The sequence below is a fragment of the Salmo trutta genome, chromosome 30 (assembly GCF_901001165.1).
Source record: "Salmo trutta chromosome 30, fSalTru1.1, whole genome shotgun sequence".
Taxonomy (NCBI): domain Eukaryota; kingdom Metazoa; phylum Chordata; class Actinopteri; order Salmoniformes; family Salmonidae; genus Salmo; species Salmo trutta.
In genome coordinates, this window is record NC_042986.1 from 38892938 (window position 1) to 38908794 (window position 15857).

Consider the following 15857-nt stretch of genomic DNA (forward strand, 5'->3'; position numbering starts at 1 on the left):
TCCCATTTTTTTGTTTACAAAGATTAAGGTTATTGAGAATTAATACAGCAGTTATGTGCGATTTCTTACAGCATATACCAAAACAAGCTGTCGAAATGTAGAGTCACTTTAATAATCAAGACAACTTTTCCAATTCAAAGCACAAAAATAGTTTCATAGACAGAGATAATCTATAAGCTACAGTATATTTTAAATTGAATTTATTTGTGTGTATTTGTAACTGTCCATATTCAGACCATCTGTAGGCTTACTTTACTCCGCTACTTTCCGGAAGAGTTAAAAAAAAAAGAAAAGAAAAACTGCCCTCAAAAATATCCGTGTGTTCATTGATGTGACAGTGCCCGTGACAGAGTCAGAGAGAAAGTTCCTCATCTACATTTAGATGCGAGCCGACGCACTAACTTCCTCGTATACAACTAAAACGCACACTTCAGGACTTTCTATCGGAATTGTTATCACGAGTCGGGATGGAGGAGCGGACATAAAATTAAAATAAAAAAAAGTGCTTTCTAAAGAATACAAACAACTCAGGGTTAGAAGACCAAATAGCCATATAGAGGCCAAGAATTATACAGCTGGTTGGAACGAGGTAATTCCCTCTCATTTTTTCTTCTTCTAGGTCACGAAGGTGGATATTTATTACCTATTCACTGACATTCAGAGACAATATGCATTTCTTAAAGAATAAAATGAGAGGACGAACAGATGGATGTTTTCTTAAACGGTTCCCATCTGGGTCATTCAGTGGTATTATGAAAATTGCGCATTAAAGGGATTTATGACCGTGTTATTATGTAGACTATATTACGGTGTTTGCTATTGGTTTATGTATGTAATCCCTACACTGATGATAGTTGAGAAACTACAGAATTATAATGTTCACATGAATGGTGGTAAAGGTGAAATGTATTTTAACTGTTTCTTAATTTAATATATATGTCTTTACCGTCTATCCATTTTAGCTCAGAAATGTTGAGACGTAGCTTATTTATGTTCCATTTTGCTGAGCCCTCTGTCTCTCGCTTCTTTTTTGCCTAGGCTAATGTAAAGAGGAACCAAAAGTTATTGCTTATCCTACTGATTCAACACCGCATACAATATTCACATTGTGTATTCACAGGTGCAACACCTATTCATGGCTTGTAATCTATTTATTAAGGGAAAACACAATCTGAGAAAAAAATGGGGTTTGAAAAGGGTTAATCGGCTGTCCCCCATAGGAGAACCCTTTTTGGTTCCAGGTAGAACCATTTTTGGTTCCAGGTAGAACTCTTTTTGTTTCCATGTAGAACCATTTGTGTAAAGGGTTCTAAATGAAAATCAGAAAGGGTTCTACCTGGAAACAAAGCAGTTTTACTTGGAACCAAAAAGGGTTCCTCAAAGGGTTCTCCTATGGGGACAGCGGAAGAACCCTTTTAGGATATTTTTTCTAAGAGTGTATTAATGGTGATTTTTTTTATTTTTTAAACCAAGTAAACACCATAATAATTGATTAACCTACTATTTTTTATCAACGCTAATCTTGCATGGATATCTGATGAGTCAATCTACTCAATATGTAAGACCCAATTTGCTTCATAGCAAATTATGATTGCATCAACTTGTGCTGGAAATCCTCACATTTCCTCACATTTACGCTGACGATAGTTCCTATAGTTCTATCAGTGTTTCATCAGGTCAAGTATTTCTCTAGTTTCTACTTCAGGAAACAGGAAGTCAATACTTAATGTTGGAGAAGCCTATCAGAGAACCTCATGCCATACCGCCACTCTCCTAATTGCAGAGACAAATCCTCCCAATGCAAAGCGTCCTGTGTGTCGGGTGCTTGGGGACATGGCATTGCAGTGTGTGTGTGTGCGTGCGAGGTGAGCAGGGGAGGTGGAGCAGTGCAGTTTTTCCTTTTCACATGGTGTCCAGTCCCAGGTTCTGCCGCCCGCCGCCTGCCCTGCATCAGATGCCATGATAGCAGTTAGGGCCAGAGACACCCATGCCACAGGGCTTCCACAGCTCACTAGATTTACATCTGTGGGTAATATGTTGTGTTGGACAGACATGCAGACAGACAGACACTCCCAGAGACCTGAGGAGGATGGTTGAAGGTGGTATTTAGGGGCTGATTTGTTCAAGAGACTGCAGGAGATGGATGGAGAGGACAAGGATAAGCGTGTATGGTCTGGGCTTCACCTCCAGTTAACTTCCTCTGTACAGGAAGTGCATGCCATGTGTGTCATGGCTTGATTAGATTAATGGAGGATGAAGTGGTCGATATGAGTCTGAGACGAAATGTCTTCTCCTGAGATTCAGGGCTGTGGCTTCCGATAGGCTACCTGTAATTTGGGAAAAGTAGCATGGAGAAGCATAATGATAAACGCAACCTTTTCCATTCACAATAACCAGACACATTCTTGTGTTTTATTTTTGTATTTTTTTTTTGTGGTGGGGGTGGTGTTTGAGTGTACTATGTAAGTGAAACATTTTGGAGTATAGGAAATCAGTTTTCATTTTGTCTCCAGCATCTTCACTAATCAGTTTTTGGGGTGTGCGTTATCTGCGTATGAACTAATGGAAATGAAAACTGTGTAAGCATAAACAGGTTTACTGGAAGTTAAACTTGAACTGATCCTCCTGTAAAAGCTAACAGATCAAGCGAAGAGGAACACTGTTTAAATGGAAAAGGGAAGTGAATATTTACACCATTATTTTTGATCAACTGGTCGTATGCAGATAGATACAGCCATTTTTATTTTACCAGTTAAGTTCACTAAAGAACGTGCTCCTTTACAGCCAACTCCCTGAGAAATAGCTACCAAGGGAAAGGAGAGGCGGATGAAATAGCCAATTGGTAGCTTTGCGTAACTGTTTAAAGTGAAACATTCTCCATGACTATGTCATGAGATATATGGCTGTAATCCAGCAGCACTCCTCCACATGCTAAAAGACTGAGTGCAGTAAAATGTGTTCAGGGCCCATATTCACAAAGTGTCTCAGAGCACTGATCTAGGGTCAGTTTTCTCTTTTAGATCATACTGAATATGATTATATGGACACGGGGAGACATGATCCTAGATCAGCTCTCTACGAGAACCTAACCTCTATGATGACTTCAGTCACATTTTCTTCTGTTAGGTTACAGTAATAGCTCTCAGATGCTTTCTCTCTCTCTGTCTGTCTCTGTCTTTCTCTCTCTCTGTGTCTCTCTCTCTCCCTCTCCTCGCTCTCTCTCTCTCTCTCTGTCTCTGATAAATATCACTTCTTTCTCTCATCAGTTTTAAAAGAAGAATTTTGAAAGTTTTCTATGAATGTTTGTGTTAGTCACAGTGCAGTAATTCATGCCAGATTTTTCCTATAAGGTGTCAATGACACACACCCAGTCATCCATGGTAATATAACGGCAGTGCTTCCGTCCCTCTCCTCGTCCCAACCTGGGATCGAACCAGCAACCCTCTGAACACATCAATAACTGCCTCCCACTTAGCATCGTTACATATCGCTCCACGAAAGCCTCAAGCTACTTCAAGGTCCTAGAGCGATTGACGTCAACTGATTGAAACGCTACTAGCGCCCACCACTAACTACAGCAGCTAGCCTTTCAACACCGGTTACACTCACTTTGTGGTGAAGGTCTGTTCCCACTGTAACTTAAAGGTCTCTCTATCTCTCAATCTCTCTGCCTCTCTCTCCTACTCTCACTTTGAATACTCCAGTTCCTCTGTTTATGTTAACACAGATGAACCAGACAGTCCTGTCTCTCTCACACAGACAAATCTCTGTTCAATCAGAAGAAGTCCCCCTCTCTCTGATGTCCTTTTTTAAAATATTTTACACAGACCATATTGACTCCACCCACAGATCATATTGACTCCACCCACAGATCATATTGACTCCACCCACAGATCATATTGACTCCACCCTCAGACCATATTGACTCCACCCACAGACCATATTGACTCCACCCACAGACCATATTGACTCAACCCACAGATCATATGACTCCACCTACTAAGTTATTGTTTAATTTGAAAAACAAACAGTTCTTCCTGCCACCTCTGCTGTCCCACAGGCGTGGCTGGGTGTCGCTAGTTTGGTGTCGCTCTGGTGATTAGGAAGACTTCTAGAATTGTTTTGCTTCCATAAAGCTGTGTAACATGTAGACCTGTGTGGGAAACCGTTGCTCTTAAGATGTAATGAAATTAAACCCAAACAGTAGTTTACAGTAAATGACATTGTATTCTGACTGATATTTTTTGAAATAACAAATTGTTAGGTTCTTCCACCATGGGCTGCGTGGGGTCCAAGGAGCAGCAGGATCCCAGCAGCAAAGGAGTGAATGATGACGCTCTGAGCCGGACTCAGCCAGCCCACTATGTCAAAGACCCCACCACTGGAACCAAGGCTGTGAGTGAAAACCTGGGCGTGATGATGGTGATGGTGATGATGATGATGATGATAATGGGGGTGATGATGATGATAATGGTGGTGATGATGATGATGGTTATGATGATAATGGTGGTGATGGTGGTGATGATGATGATGATGATAATGGTGGTGATGGTGATAATGGTGGTGATGGTGGTGATGATGATGAGGGTGATGATGATGATAATGGTGGTGATGGTGGTGATGATGATGATGATGATGATAATGGTGGTGATGGTGGAGATGATGATGATAATGGTGGTGATGGTGGTGATGGTGGTGGTGATGATGATAATGGTGGTGATGGTGGTGATGATAATGATGTTGATGGTAATGATGGTGATGATGGTGGTGATGGTGGTGATGATGGTGGGGATGGTGATGATGGTGATGAGAAATCGAAAAACGATCAGTAGGGGACATGGTCATTGAAAGGGAAATTCTAATGAGTTATATTTGTCATTGTCACTGAGACAACATAGTGAAAGTAACGTGTTAGCCTCCCTACAATATGACTATGCACAGAGTATTGATATGTGAGGTGCATTACCAAAATAAGTCATGTTCTAACTAGTTGTTGCTTTGCATAACTGCTAGACTCTCCTCTGCTGCCAAATGCACAGTAAGCGACTGATCTGTAAGTCGGTTTCCTTGAGTGTCTGGGGTGGTCAATACTTCCTGTGTGTTTACAGTAAAGCGACTGTAAGCGCTGAATGAGGAAGGGGAAGTAACATCCAATGAATGCAGAAATTCATTTTGTGATCATTGTTTGAACAGACATTGAATTTGCATGTACATTTCAGTCATTTACAGTCCCTCTCATCCAGAGTGACTTGCAGTTAATGCGTCCATAGCTAGGTGAGGACAACCACATATCACACTCATAGTAAGGAAATGTTTTCCTCAATAAAGCAGCTCTCAGAGAAGTCAGTGCTAGTGAGAAAAGACAAGTGTGAGCGTTAGTGCAACAAAGGCAAGGATGTTGTTTTAAAAAAATTATTAGAATATTTTCGGGGAAGGTGTCTCTCTTTCTGTTTCTACATTCCTATTTTCTATCCGTCCATCTCACTTTTACTTCATCTGTCATTTGACCAGTCATTTTCTTCTCTGTTTTGTTCACTTCCTCCCAGCTTCTATACTACATTTCCTATGGTTCTCCTCGACTTCAATCTCTTTCTGTCTTTCACAGAATAGAACCATATCCACTGGCCCTTCAGTCCCCTCTGATGGTGAGTATGACACAGAAAAGTTACAGTTGCTCACTTGAATTTGTGATGTAGGAACTATCACAGTGCTCAGCTTATCACACTGTATTTCTAGCAGCACACTACATACTGTCAACGTAAACTGGCAAACTGTTTGTTGTCATGTAGTTATCGACTATGGCTGAGGCCACATATGAAAGTGAAAGAGGGGACAGCGTGTAGGTTGAGATAGCCCCCACTCAGTGTTTCACCACACGAGACAGCAGATGATGTCTCCACTGCTATACCAGAAAAGCAGCCAGACAGGAAGTGACCTAGGCAAAGCCCTATTGTTGATTTTAAACATGTACGAATTGCACTTGATGGCACCCACAAACACAAAGCCTCTCTTTGTCATATGTGTGCATGCATTTAATTTATTTTTATTTTTACATACACACACACACACACACGCTTACATTCTCTGCCCCTCCCCCTCCAGGTCCTGAGAGCATTGCTATTGCACTGTATGACTATGAGGGTATAAATGAAGGAGACCTGGGCTTCAAGAAGGGAGACAAGCTTAAAATCTTACAGGAGTGAGTGTCTCTGACAATTATACATAAACATGATGCATTCATACCCCATACAGAGCACTGTACACAATACCTATAATACCTATTCCCCCACCTCTCACAATCTGTCTGTCTGTCTGTCTGTCTGTCTGTCTGTCTGTCTGTCTGTCTGTCTGTCTGTCTGTCTGTCTGTCTGTCTGTCTGTCTGTCTCTCTCTGTCCGTCTCTCTCTCTCCATCTCTCTCTCTTTCTGTAGGTCTGGAGAATGGTGGAGAGCCCAGTCAATCAGCACAGGCCAGGAAGGCTTCATCCCCAGTAACTATGTAGCCATAGACAGCCTTGAAACCGAAGAGTAAGTATGTTCAAATCAAGCAAATTAAATCAAACTTTATTAGTCAAAATGCGCTGAATACAGCAGGTGTAGACCTTACAGTAAAATGCTTACTTACGAGCCCCTTAACCAACTATTCAGTTTAAAAAAAAATATGGTTAAGAATAAGAAATAAAAGTAATTAAAGAGCAGCAGTAAAATAACAATAGCGAGACTATATACAGAGTCAATGTGCGGTGGCACCGGTTAGTTGAGGTAATATGTACATGTAGGTAGAGTTATTAAAGTGACTATGCAGATGATGATAACAACAGAGAGTAGTAGCGGTGTAAAAGAAGGGGGGTAACGCAAATAGTCTGGGTAGCCATTTGACAAGGTGTTCAGGAGTCTTATGGCTTGAGGGTAAAAGCTGTTTAGAAGACTCTTGGACCTAGACTTGGCGCTCCGGTACTGCTTGCCGTGCGGTAGCAGAGAGAACAGTCTATGACTAGGGTGGCTGGAGTCTTTGACAATTTTTAGGGCCTTCCTCTGACACCGCCTGGTATAGAGGTCCTGGAAGGCAGGAAGCTTGGCCCCAGTGATGTACTGGGCCGTTCGCACTACCCTCTGTAGTGCCTTGCGGTCAGAGGCCAAGCAGTTGCCATACCAGGCAGTGATGCAACCAGTCAGGATGCTCTCGATGGTGCAGCTGTAGAACCGTTTGAGGATCTGAGGACCCATGCCAAAACTTTTCAGTCTTCTGAGGGGTAATAGGTTTTGTCGTGCCCTCTTCACAACTGTCTTGGTGTGCTTGGACCATGTTAGTTTGTTGGTGAATTGGACACCAAGGAATTTGAAAGCTCTCAACCTGCTCCACTGCAGCCCCATCGATGAGAATGGGGGCCTGTTCGGTCCTCTTTTTCCTGTAGTCCACAATCATCTCTTTTATCTTGATCACGCTGAGGGATAGGTAGTTATTCTGTCACCACCCGGCCAGGTCTCTGACCTCCCTATAGGCTGTCTCATCGTTGTCAGTGATCACTGTTGTCTCATCGATAAACTTAATGATGGTGTTGGAGATGTGCCTGGCCGTGCAGTCATGAGTGAACAGGGAGTACAAGAGGGTACTGAGCACGCACACCTGAGGGGCCCCTGTGTTGAGGATCAGTGTGGCGGATGTGTTGTTACCTACCTTTACCAACTGGGGGCGGCACATCAGGAAGTCCAGGATCCAGTTGCACAGGGAGGTGTTTAGTCCCAGGGTCCTAAGCTTATTGATGAGCTTTGAGGGCAATATTGTGTTGAACTCTGAGCTGTAGTCAATGAATAACATTTTCACATAGGTGTTCCTTTTATCCGGGTGGGAAAGGGCGTGCAATAGAGATTGCATCATCTGTGGATCTGTTGGGGCGGTTTCAGGGATAAAGGTGTTGATGTGAGCCATGACCAGTCTTTCGAAGCACTTCATGGCTACAGACGTGAGTGCTACGGGTCGGTAGTCATTTAGGCATATTACCTTAGTGTTCATGGGCACAGGCACTATGGTGGTCTGCTTAAAACATTTTGGTATTACAGACTCGGACAGGGAGAGGTTGAAAATGTCAGTGAAGACACTTGCCAGTTGGTCAGCGCATGCTCGCAGTACACGTCCTGGTTATCCGTCTGTCCCTGCGGCCTTGTGAATGTTGACCTGTTTAAAGGTCTTACTCACATCGGCTGCAGAGAGCGCGATCACTCAGTCTTCCAGAACAGCTGGTGCTCTCATGCATGTTTCAGTGTTATTTGCCTCGAAGCGAGCATAGAAGTAGTTTAGCTCGTCTGGTAGGCTTGTGTCACTTGGCAGCTCTCGGCTGTGCTTCCCTTTGTAGTCTGTAATGGTTTGCAAGCCCTGCCACATCTGACGAGCGTCAGAGCCGGTGTAGTACGATTTGATCTTAGTCCTGTATTGACGCTTTGCCTGTTTGATGGTTCGTCAGAGGGCATAGCGGGATTTCTTATAAGCTTCCGGGTTAGTGTCCCGCTCCTTTAGTGCAGATGTTTCCTGTTATCCATGGCTCTGGTTGGGGTATGTACGTACGGTCACTGTGGATACGACGTCATCTATGCACTTATTGATGAAGCCAATGACTGATGTGGTGTACTCCTCAATGCCATCAGAGGAATCCCGGAACATATTCCTGTGCTAGCAAAACAGACCTGTAGCTTAGCATCTGCTTCATCTGACCACTTTTTTATTGATCTAGTCACTGGTGCTTCCTGCTTTAATTTTTGCTTGTAAGCAGAAATCGGGAGGATAGAATTATAGTCAGATTTGCCAAATGGAGGGCGAGGGAGAGCTTTGTATGCATCTCTGTGTGTGGAGTAAAGGTGGTCTAGAGTTTTTTCCCTCTGGTTGCACATTTACATGCTGATAGAAATAGGATAAAACGGATTTAAGTTTCCCTGCATTAAAGTCCCAGGCTACTAGGAGCGCCGCCTCTGGGTGAGCGTTTTCTTGTTTGCTTTTGGTGGAATATAGCTCATTCAATGCTGTCTTAGTGGCAGCCTCTGACTGTCGATGGTATGTAAAGAGCTACGAAAAAATACAGATGAAAACTCTCTAGGTAGGTAGTATGGAGTATCATGAGATACTCTACCTCAGGTGAGCAATAGCTCAAGATTTCCTTAGATATCATGCACCAGCTGTTATTTACAAAAAGACATAGTCCGCTGCCCCTTGTCTTACCAGACGCCGCTGTTCTATCCTGCCGGTACAGCGTATAACCAGCCAGCTGTATGTTGTTCGTGTCGTCGTTCAGCCACGTCTCCATGAAGCATAAGATATTACAGTTTTGAATGTCCCGTTGGTAGTTTAATCTTCCGCTTAGGTCATCTATTTTATTGTCCAAAGATTGCACATTTGCTAGCAGAATGGAAGGAAGTGGGGGTTTATTCGATCACCTACGAATTCTCATAAGGCAGCCCCGCCCTCCGGCCCCTGTTTTCTCCACCTCCTCTTCACACAAATAACGGGGATCTGGGCCTGTTCCCGAGAAAGCAGTATATCGTTCGCGTCGGCCTCGTCAGACTCGTTAAAGGAAAAAAAGGATTCTGTTAGTCCGTGGAGAGTAATCGCAGTCCTGATGTCCAGAAGTTATTTTCGTTCATAAGAGACGGTAGCGGCAAAATTATGTACAAAATAAGTTAAAAAACAACGCAAATAAACAAACAAAAAAACACAATCGGTTGGGGGCACATAAAATGTTCTCCAGTGTACTGTGTGAGTAGTTTGTGAGGAGAGCTGCTCAAAGGAATCAGTCTGATTTAACTTTCCCCTCCTTCAGGTGGTTCTTTAAAGGAGTGAGCAGGAAAGATGCAGAGAGGCAGCTGCTGGCATCGGGAAACAAAATGGGATCGTTTATGATCCGTGACAGTGAGACCACCAAGGGTGAGCAAGTTCAAAAGCTCTTATACATACACATTATACAAGCGCAATTTTAGACTTTAGCAAGCCGTGTCTCCTTCCTGCTATAGGCAGTTACTCCCTCTCCGTGAGGGACAGTGATTCCCAATCAGGAGACACAGTCAAGCATTACAAGATCCGTACGCTGGACAACGGTGGCTTCTACATCTCCCCACGCATCACCTTCACCACTCTGCAGGAACTGGTCAGCCACTATAAGAGTGAGTGCCAACAGCACAGCCTTCCACAACACACTAGAGAATGGCTATTTCAATCTTATTAACCTAAGACAGTGTTTCCAAATCCTGGTCCTGGGGACCCCAAGGTGTGCACATTTTAGTTTTTGCCCTAGCACTACACAGCTGATTCAAATAATCAACATATCATCAAGCTTTGATTATTTGAGTCAGGTGTGTAATGCTAGGAAAAACCTCCAAAAGGTTCACCCCTTGAGGTCCCCAGGACCAGGATGAATAAACACTGCCCTACGAGGTCCGGAGTACTGCTGGTTTTCTGTTCTACATGATAATTACTTGCACCCACCTGGTGTCCCAGGTCAAAATCAGTCTCCGATTAGAGGCAGAAGAGTGAAACTGGCTCTGAGGTCCAGACTTGAATGTGAAGGCACTAGTGTTAACTACTACTAAAGTTGATAGTGGATATTGGAAATAACAGCCCCCTCTGCTGGCTGTCTGTTCTGAATATGGACACATTGTGTATTTGACCTCCAGCAGTACTGACTTCCAATGGGTTTTATTCATGTGTGTTATGTACATTTCAATGATACATTCAGCTAATGGTATTTCATGTCCTGTATGATTCAGAACTTTGTGTGTGAATGTCTTACTGGATGTGTATGTTTTTACTACAGAGCTGGGAGACGGTCTGTGTCAGGCCTTGACCAGCCCCTGCCTCAGTCCCAAGCCCCAGAAGCCCTGGGAGAAGGATGCCTGGGAGATTCCTCGGGAGTCCCTCAAACTGGACAGGAGGCTCGGGGCTGGCCAGTTTGGAGAAGTCTGGATGGGTGAGCTCCGTGTCATTTAAAGCTTCTATTCTGTCATTCTGAGAAGGTTATGTTTGGACCAGTACTGGGAGATCAGTATGAGTTTTTATGTTGTTTTTTTTAACCTTTATTTAACTAGGCAAGTCAGTTAAGAACAAATTCTTATATTACAATGACGGCCTACCCGGGACAACGCTGGGCCAATTGTGCACCTCCCTTTGGGACTCCCAATCACAGCCGGATTTGATGCAGCCTGGATTCAAACCAGGGACTGTAGTAACACCTCTTACATGGAGATGCAGTGCCTTAGACCACTGCCACTCGGGAGTTGTATATGTATTCTGAAAACATTCTTGCTTTGTGAAGCATTGAACTGAGGTAACATAGGTAATGTGGTTTTGTCTTTGTGTCTTTTGCTGTAGCTACATACAACAAGCACACCAAGGTGGCAGTGAAGACCATGAAGCCTGGTACAATGTCGGTGGAGGCTTTCCTGGACGAGGCCAACCTGATGAAGGCCCTGCAGCACGACAAGCTAGTCCGTCTGAACGCTGTGGTTACCAAAGAAGAACCGATCTACATCATCACAGAGTTCATGGAAAAGGGTTTGTGTACACCACAGTTTGACATTTTGCCTACATTTACATAACCACACGTCAGTGTATTTCTGTCACTGACTGTTTTTTGTGTGTGCATTTCTGTGTTTGTGCTTGTGTTTGTGCTTGTGTTTGTGCTTGTGTGTGTGCATTTCTGTGTTTGTGTGTGTGTTTGTGTTTGTGCTTGTGCTTGTGTGTGTGTGTGCGCGTGTGTGTGTGCGCGTGTGCGTGTGTGTGCACGTGTGTGTGTGTTCAGGCAGTTTGCTGGACTTCTTGAAGAGTGATGAAGGGAACCGTGTGCAGCTCCCCAAACTCATCGATTTCTCAGCGCAGGTGAGATTCAGTTATGTCAAAGTTAAACTGTCAGACTGGATTTTTTTTCTCGAATTGTATGGTTTTATATTCTTCCAGTCTTCTACTGTGGTAGAAGGGAAACGAGAACCAAAGAAAAGGGAGGGTGCTTTGGTCTTGTTATACACAGTTACTGACAATATCAAGCCACTCATTTGAATACTCTTCTGTTTCATGCCTTTGTTCTAGAGTACATGTTTTTCCTATTGTGGGCAGCATTTCAATATTCAAATCCTGTCTTTAGCTTGGCAGAAGAAGGTGTGTGGCAGAATGTGTTTGTAAACCAAATTCTTCATGCCAATGTTTGCTGTTCTACAATATTGTGATGTGAAATTATTTTGACAGTATTAGACACAACACTATCCAACATTTCAATTTGAAACCTGACCATACAGTATTTCCATTTGTACACCTGTTGCTACAGATATCGAGAAGCAATGAGGAACTTATGAACAGAAAAGCAGAACTTATGAACGCATGTGCATGTTTATACCATCTGTTGTATGTAGATGAAGTGAAGTGAAGTGTGAGACTAAAACAAAATGGAAAGATATTGAAATGGAATATGAGGAGTTGAGAGAGAGGATCATTGAAAGAGAAGGGAACAGGAAGACAGATTGTTCTGTTCAGATTTACATCTACTATGATAGATTTAGTTATGTTCATTTATTCCACTGAGATTGGTACACAGATAAGGCTTATCTAGTTGCGATAGAAATGTAAAGGTCATTTGAGATTGAGCTGACATATATCCAGTGTTTACCGTGAATGCAGTCTCCGTGAATGCAGTCTCCGTGAATGCAGTCTCCGTGAATGCAGTCTCCGTGAATGCCGGAACATTGCCTTTAAATTTCAATAGCTTTATAGCGCTGAACTTTAGCGATTTGGATTGAATATGTCAGTCAGTTTGTGTCTATATACATGTGTGAGAGAGATTCATAAATAAAGAACAATCGAAGGAGTGAGAGAGAGAGAGGGGATGAGAGGTGAAAGATAAAGCCTGATGGTAGTTGTAAGTTTAAAATGGGCCCAGATGGTCCCAGTATGGAAGGGAAATATTGTCCCAGTTGAGTTGGTATCAGAGTAATCAGTGGTCGTAAATGACACAATTGACAAATTGAAAGTACTTTATCGTTATTACTATAGCTATCATTATTTTAAGTTTTAATGACTGATTATTTTATTATCCTGTAACAGAACCTAAAGGGAGGCTTTAGAAACTATACTTGAAAACAATAGATATATTGCACAATAAATCATTGAGAACACTTGGGACATGAATTAATAGAAGCACCCATACTCCTGCTTCTGGTGTGCTGCCTTTCCTATTGTCTGTGGACATCCAACCATGTCTTTGTCCATAGATTGCAGAAGGTATGGCCTACATTGAGCAGAGGAACTATATCCACCGGGACCTGCGAGCCGCCAACATACTGGTGTCCAAGGCTCTGGTGTGCAAGATCGCTGACTTTGGCCTCGCCCGAATCATTGAGGACAATGAGTACACAGCCAGGGAGGGTAAGATCAGCATCTAGTAGTATCCCCTTGGGGGATATGTATCTGTGTCACATAAGGGGATTCAACTGACTGTGACATGACAGCTGAGTTAACCAATAATAGTACGGTAGAGTACAGTGGTTTGGAATTAGAATTAGAGAACGAGGGAAGTCAGAGTTGGAACAAGGAACTGTGAGATACTGTATCAGAGGGAGAGATATCATTGTGTCAGAGGGAAGTGTGAATGAGTGGCATGGTTTGAATAGAAAACACTATGTTGAGACAAGCTGCTGTAATATCTTTTCAGCGACAGCAGGGTGCAGCAGACGTACAGTAAGAAAGCACTACTGTTGTTCCCTAACAGGTGCAAAGTTCCCCATCAAGTGGACGGCCCCAGAGGCAATCAACTACGGCTCCTTCACCATCAAATCAGACGTCTGGTCCTTTGGCATCCTACTGACTGAGATCATCAGCTATGGACGCACACCATATCCAGGTCTGAGGACCTGAATGAGAACATGCCCTCTGCTGTACTGTGCTGTACTGTATGTTTATTGAATGATGAATGAAATTAATAAAGTGTAAAGTTCACCCTCTTGCCCTATAATGATGTGCTTCTGTGCTGGCTCTGTCATCTAGGTATGACGAACCCAGAAGTGATCCGCTCCCTGGAGAGAGGCTACCGAATGCAGCGCACCGACAGCTGTCCCCAGGAGCTCTATGACGTCATGTTGGAGTGCTGGAAGAACAAGCCTGAGGACCGTCCAACCTTTGAGTATCTTCAGAGTGTCCTGGAGGATTTCTACACCGCAACAGAGAGCCAGTACCAGCAGCAGCCTTGAGCCAGACAGAAAGATCCAGGCAGATACATAGCATCCTCTCATACTTCTAGTAGCCTACAGACAAACCTACAGAGAAAAACATGTTTTTAGATGGTTCCTTATGAAATATGGCATTTGCTGTAGCTTTATGAATGATGACCTAACAAATTAATTACAGTGATTCATGACATGGCTGACCGTGATGGGTTTCAGAATTATACTTTATTTAAATATATGAGTGGCCAGAAATAAAAACAACTAGCAAAATTGTAGCCTTTATTATTGTGAATTTCCTATGTATATGCCCAGTTCATATATTGGAAAAGGCCATTTATATTCTGCCATATACCATTGAAACTATAATTCACTGAAAAAGCACTGGAGTGCAACAGTATAATCTAGAATAATTCACTTATAAAAAATATTTTTGCCTATGTGGTAAGGGTCTTAATTTATTTTATCGGAGAGTAGCCTACTTGTTTGTCAATCCTCTATACTATATCTATATGTATGCCACACAAGGGAATAATGTGATGTGACATTTTTACACAAGTAGAATTAGCTGTTGTTGCTTGCATGTTTTTTTCTATGTAGGCCACTGTCATCATTTGTCTAACATGGCTGAATAATCTGTGCATTGAGGTAACAATTGACTGCACAGACATTGAATGTTGAATACAGGATATATGTTTTCATATGAATAATGCATTTCTGAACCAAATGCTTTTTGATATTTTCTTATAGATGCTTGTAAGTGCAATGACTTAAAGGTTGTGTTGAATAAAATGAATGAATAAAATCATATTGTGGTTTATCATATTGTCATTCTAGCCTACATCAAATTTAACATGATGATCTGCAATTTTTTGTAAGAGTAAAGACAAAATCTGTCAGATTTTTCACTGTATGAATGACAACATGAAAGAGATTTTATCTGTTTTTCAACAACCTGCTTGAAGTCAAACAAGCATGACTTTTACAAAACAATCTACATACAAACACATTTTGAACAGATGTATACTGAACAAAAATATAAACACAACATGTAAAGTGTTGATCCCATGTTTCATGAGCTGAAATAAAAGATCCCAGAAATGTTCCATATGTATAAAAAGCTTATTTCTCTCAATTTAAAAAGTGTGTTTACATCCCTGTTAATGAGCATTTCTCCTTTGCCAATATAATGGTATGGGCAGGCATAAACTACAGAAAACGAACACAATTACATTTTAACAATGGCAATTTGAATGCACAGAGATACTGTGACGAGATCCTGAGGCCCATTGTAGCCTAGTGGTTAGAGGTGACAGGTAGCCTAATGGTTAGATCATTTGGCCAGTAACCGAAAGGTTGCTAGATTGAATCCCTGAGCTGACAAGGTAAAAATCTGTCGTTCTGCCCCTGAACAAGGCAGTTAACCCACTGTTCCTAGGCCGTCATTGTAATTAAAAATTTGTTCTTAACTGACTTGCCTAGTTAAATAAATAAAATTGTCATGCCATTCATCCGCCACCATAACCTCATGTTCCACCATGATAATGCAAGGATCTGTACACATTTCCTGAAAGCTAAAAATGTCCCAGTTCTTCCATGGCCTGCATACACCAGACATGTCACCCATTGAGCATGTTTGGGATGCTCTGGATCAACATGTACGACAGCG

At 42.4% G+C, this 15857-nt stretch overlaps 1 protein-coding gene across 1 annotated transcript; it reads left to right on the forward strand.

Annotated features, from left to right (window-relative positions):
• Positions 1-288: 288 nt before the first annotated feature.
• LOC115168643 (tyrosine-protein kinase HCK) lies at positions 289-14996 on the forward strand. Its single transcript, XM_029724100.1, has 13 exons — positions 289-589; positions 4265-4395; positions 5606-5645; positions 6103-6199; positions 6431-6526; positions 9808-9911; positions 9998-10147; positions 10798-10950; positions 11352-11534; positions 11782-11858; positions 13241-13394; positions 13738-13869; positions 14013-14996. Exons 2-13 carry the CDS (start codon positions 4276-4278, stop codon positions 14213-14215), a joined length of 1509 nt encoding a protein of 502 aa, XP_029579960.1. The 5' UTR covers positions 289-589; positions 4265-4275; the 3' UTR covers positions 14216-14996.
• The last annotated feature ends 861 nt before the right edge of the window (positions 14997-15857 follow it).

What these genes read in the sequence shown, in the direction of transcription:
- LOC115168643 (XM_029724100.1), top strand. Translation starts at nt 4,276, where the DNA reads ATGGGCTGCGTGGGGTCCAAGGAGCAGCAGGATCCCAGCAGCAAAGGA. An exon ending in CCACCACTGGAACCAAGGCT is followed by an intron (nt 4,396 to 5,605) that starts GTGAGTGAAAAC and finishes TGTCTTTCACAG; the next exon opens with AATAGAACCATATCCACTGG. An exon ending in GTTTGGAGAAGTCTGGATGG is followed by an intron (nt 10,951 to 11,351) that starts GTGAGCTCCGTG and finishes CTTTTGCTGTAG; the next exon opens with CTACATACAACAAGCACACC.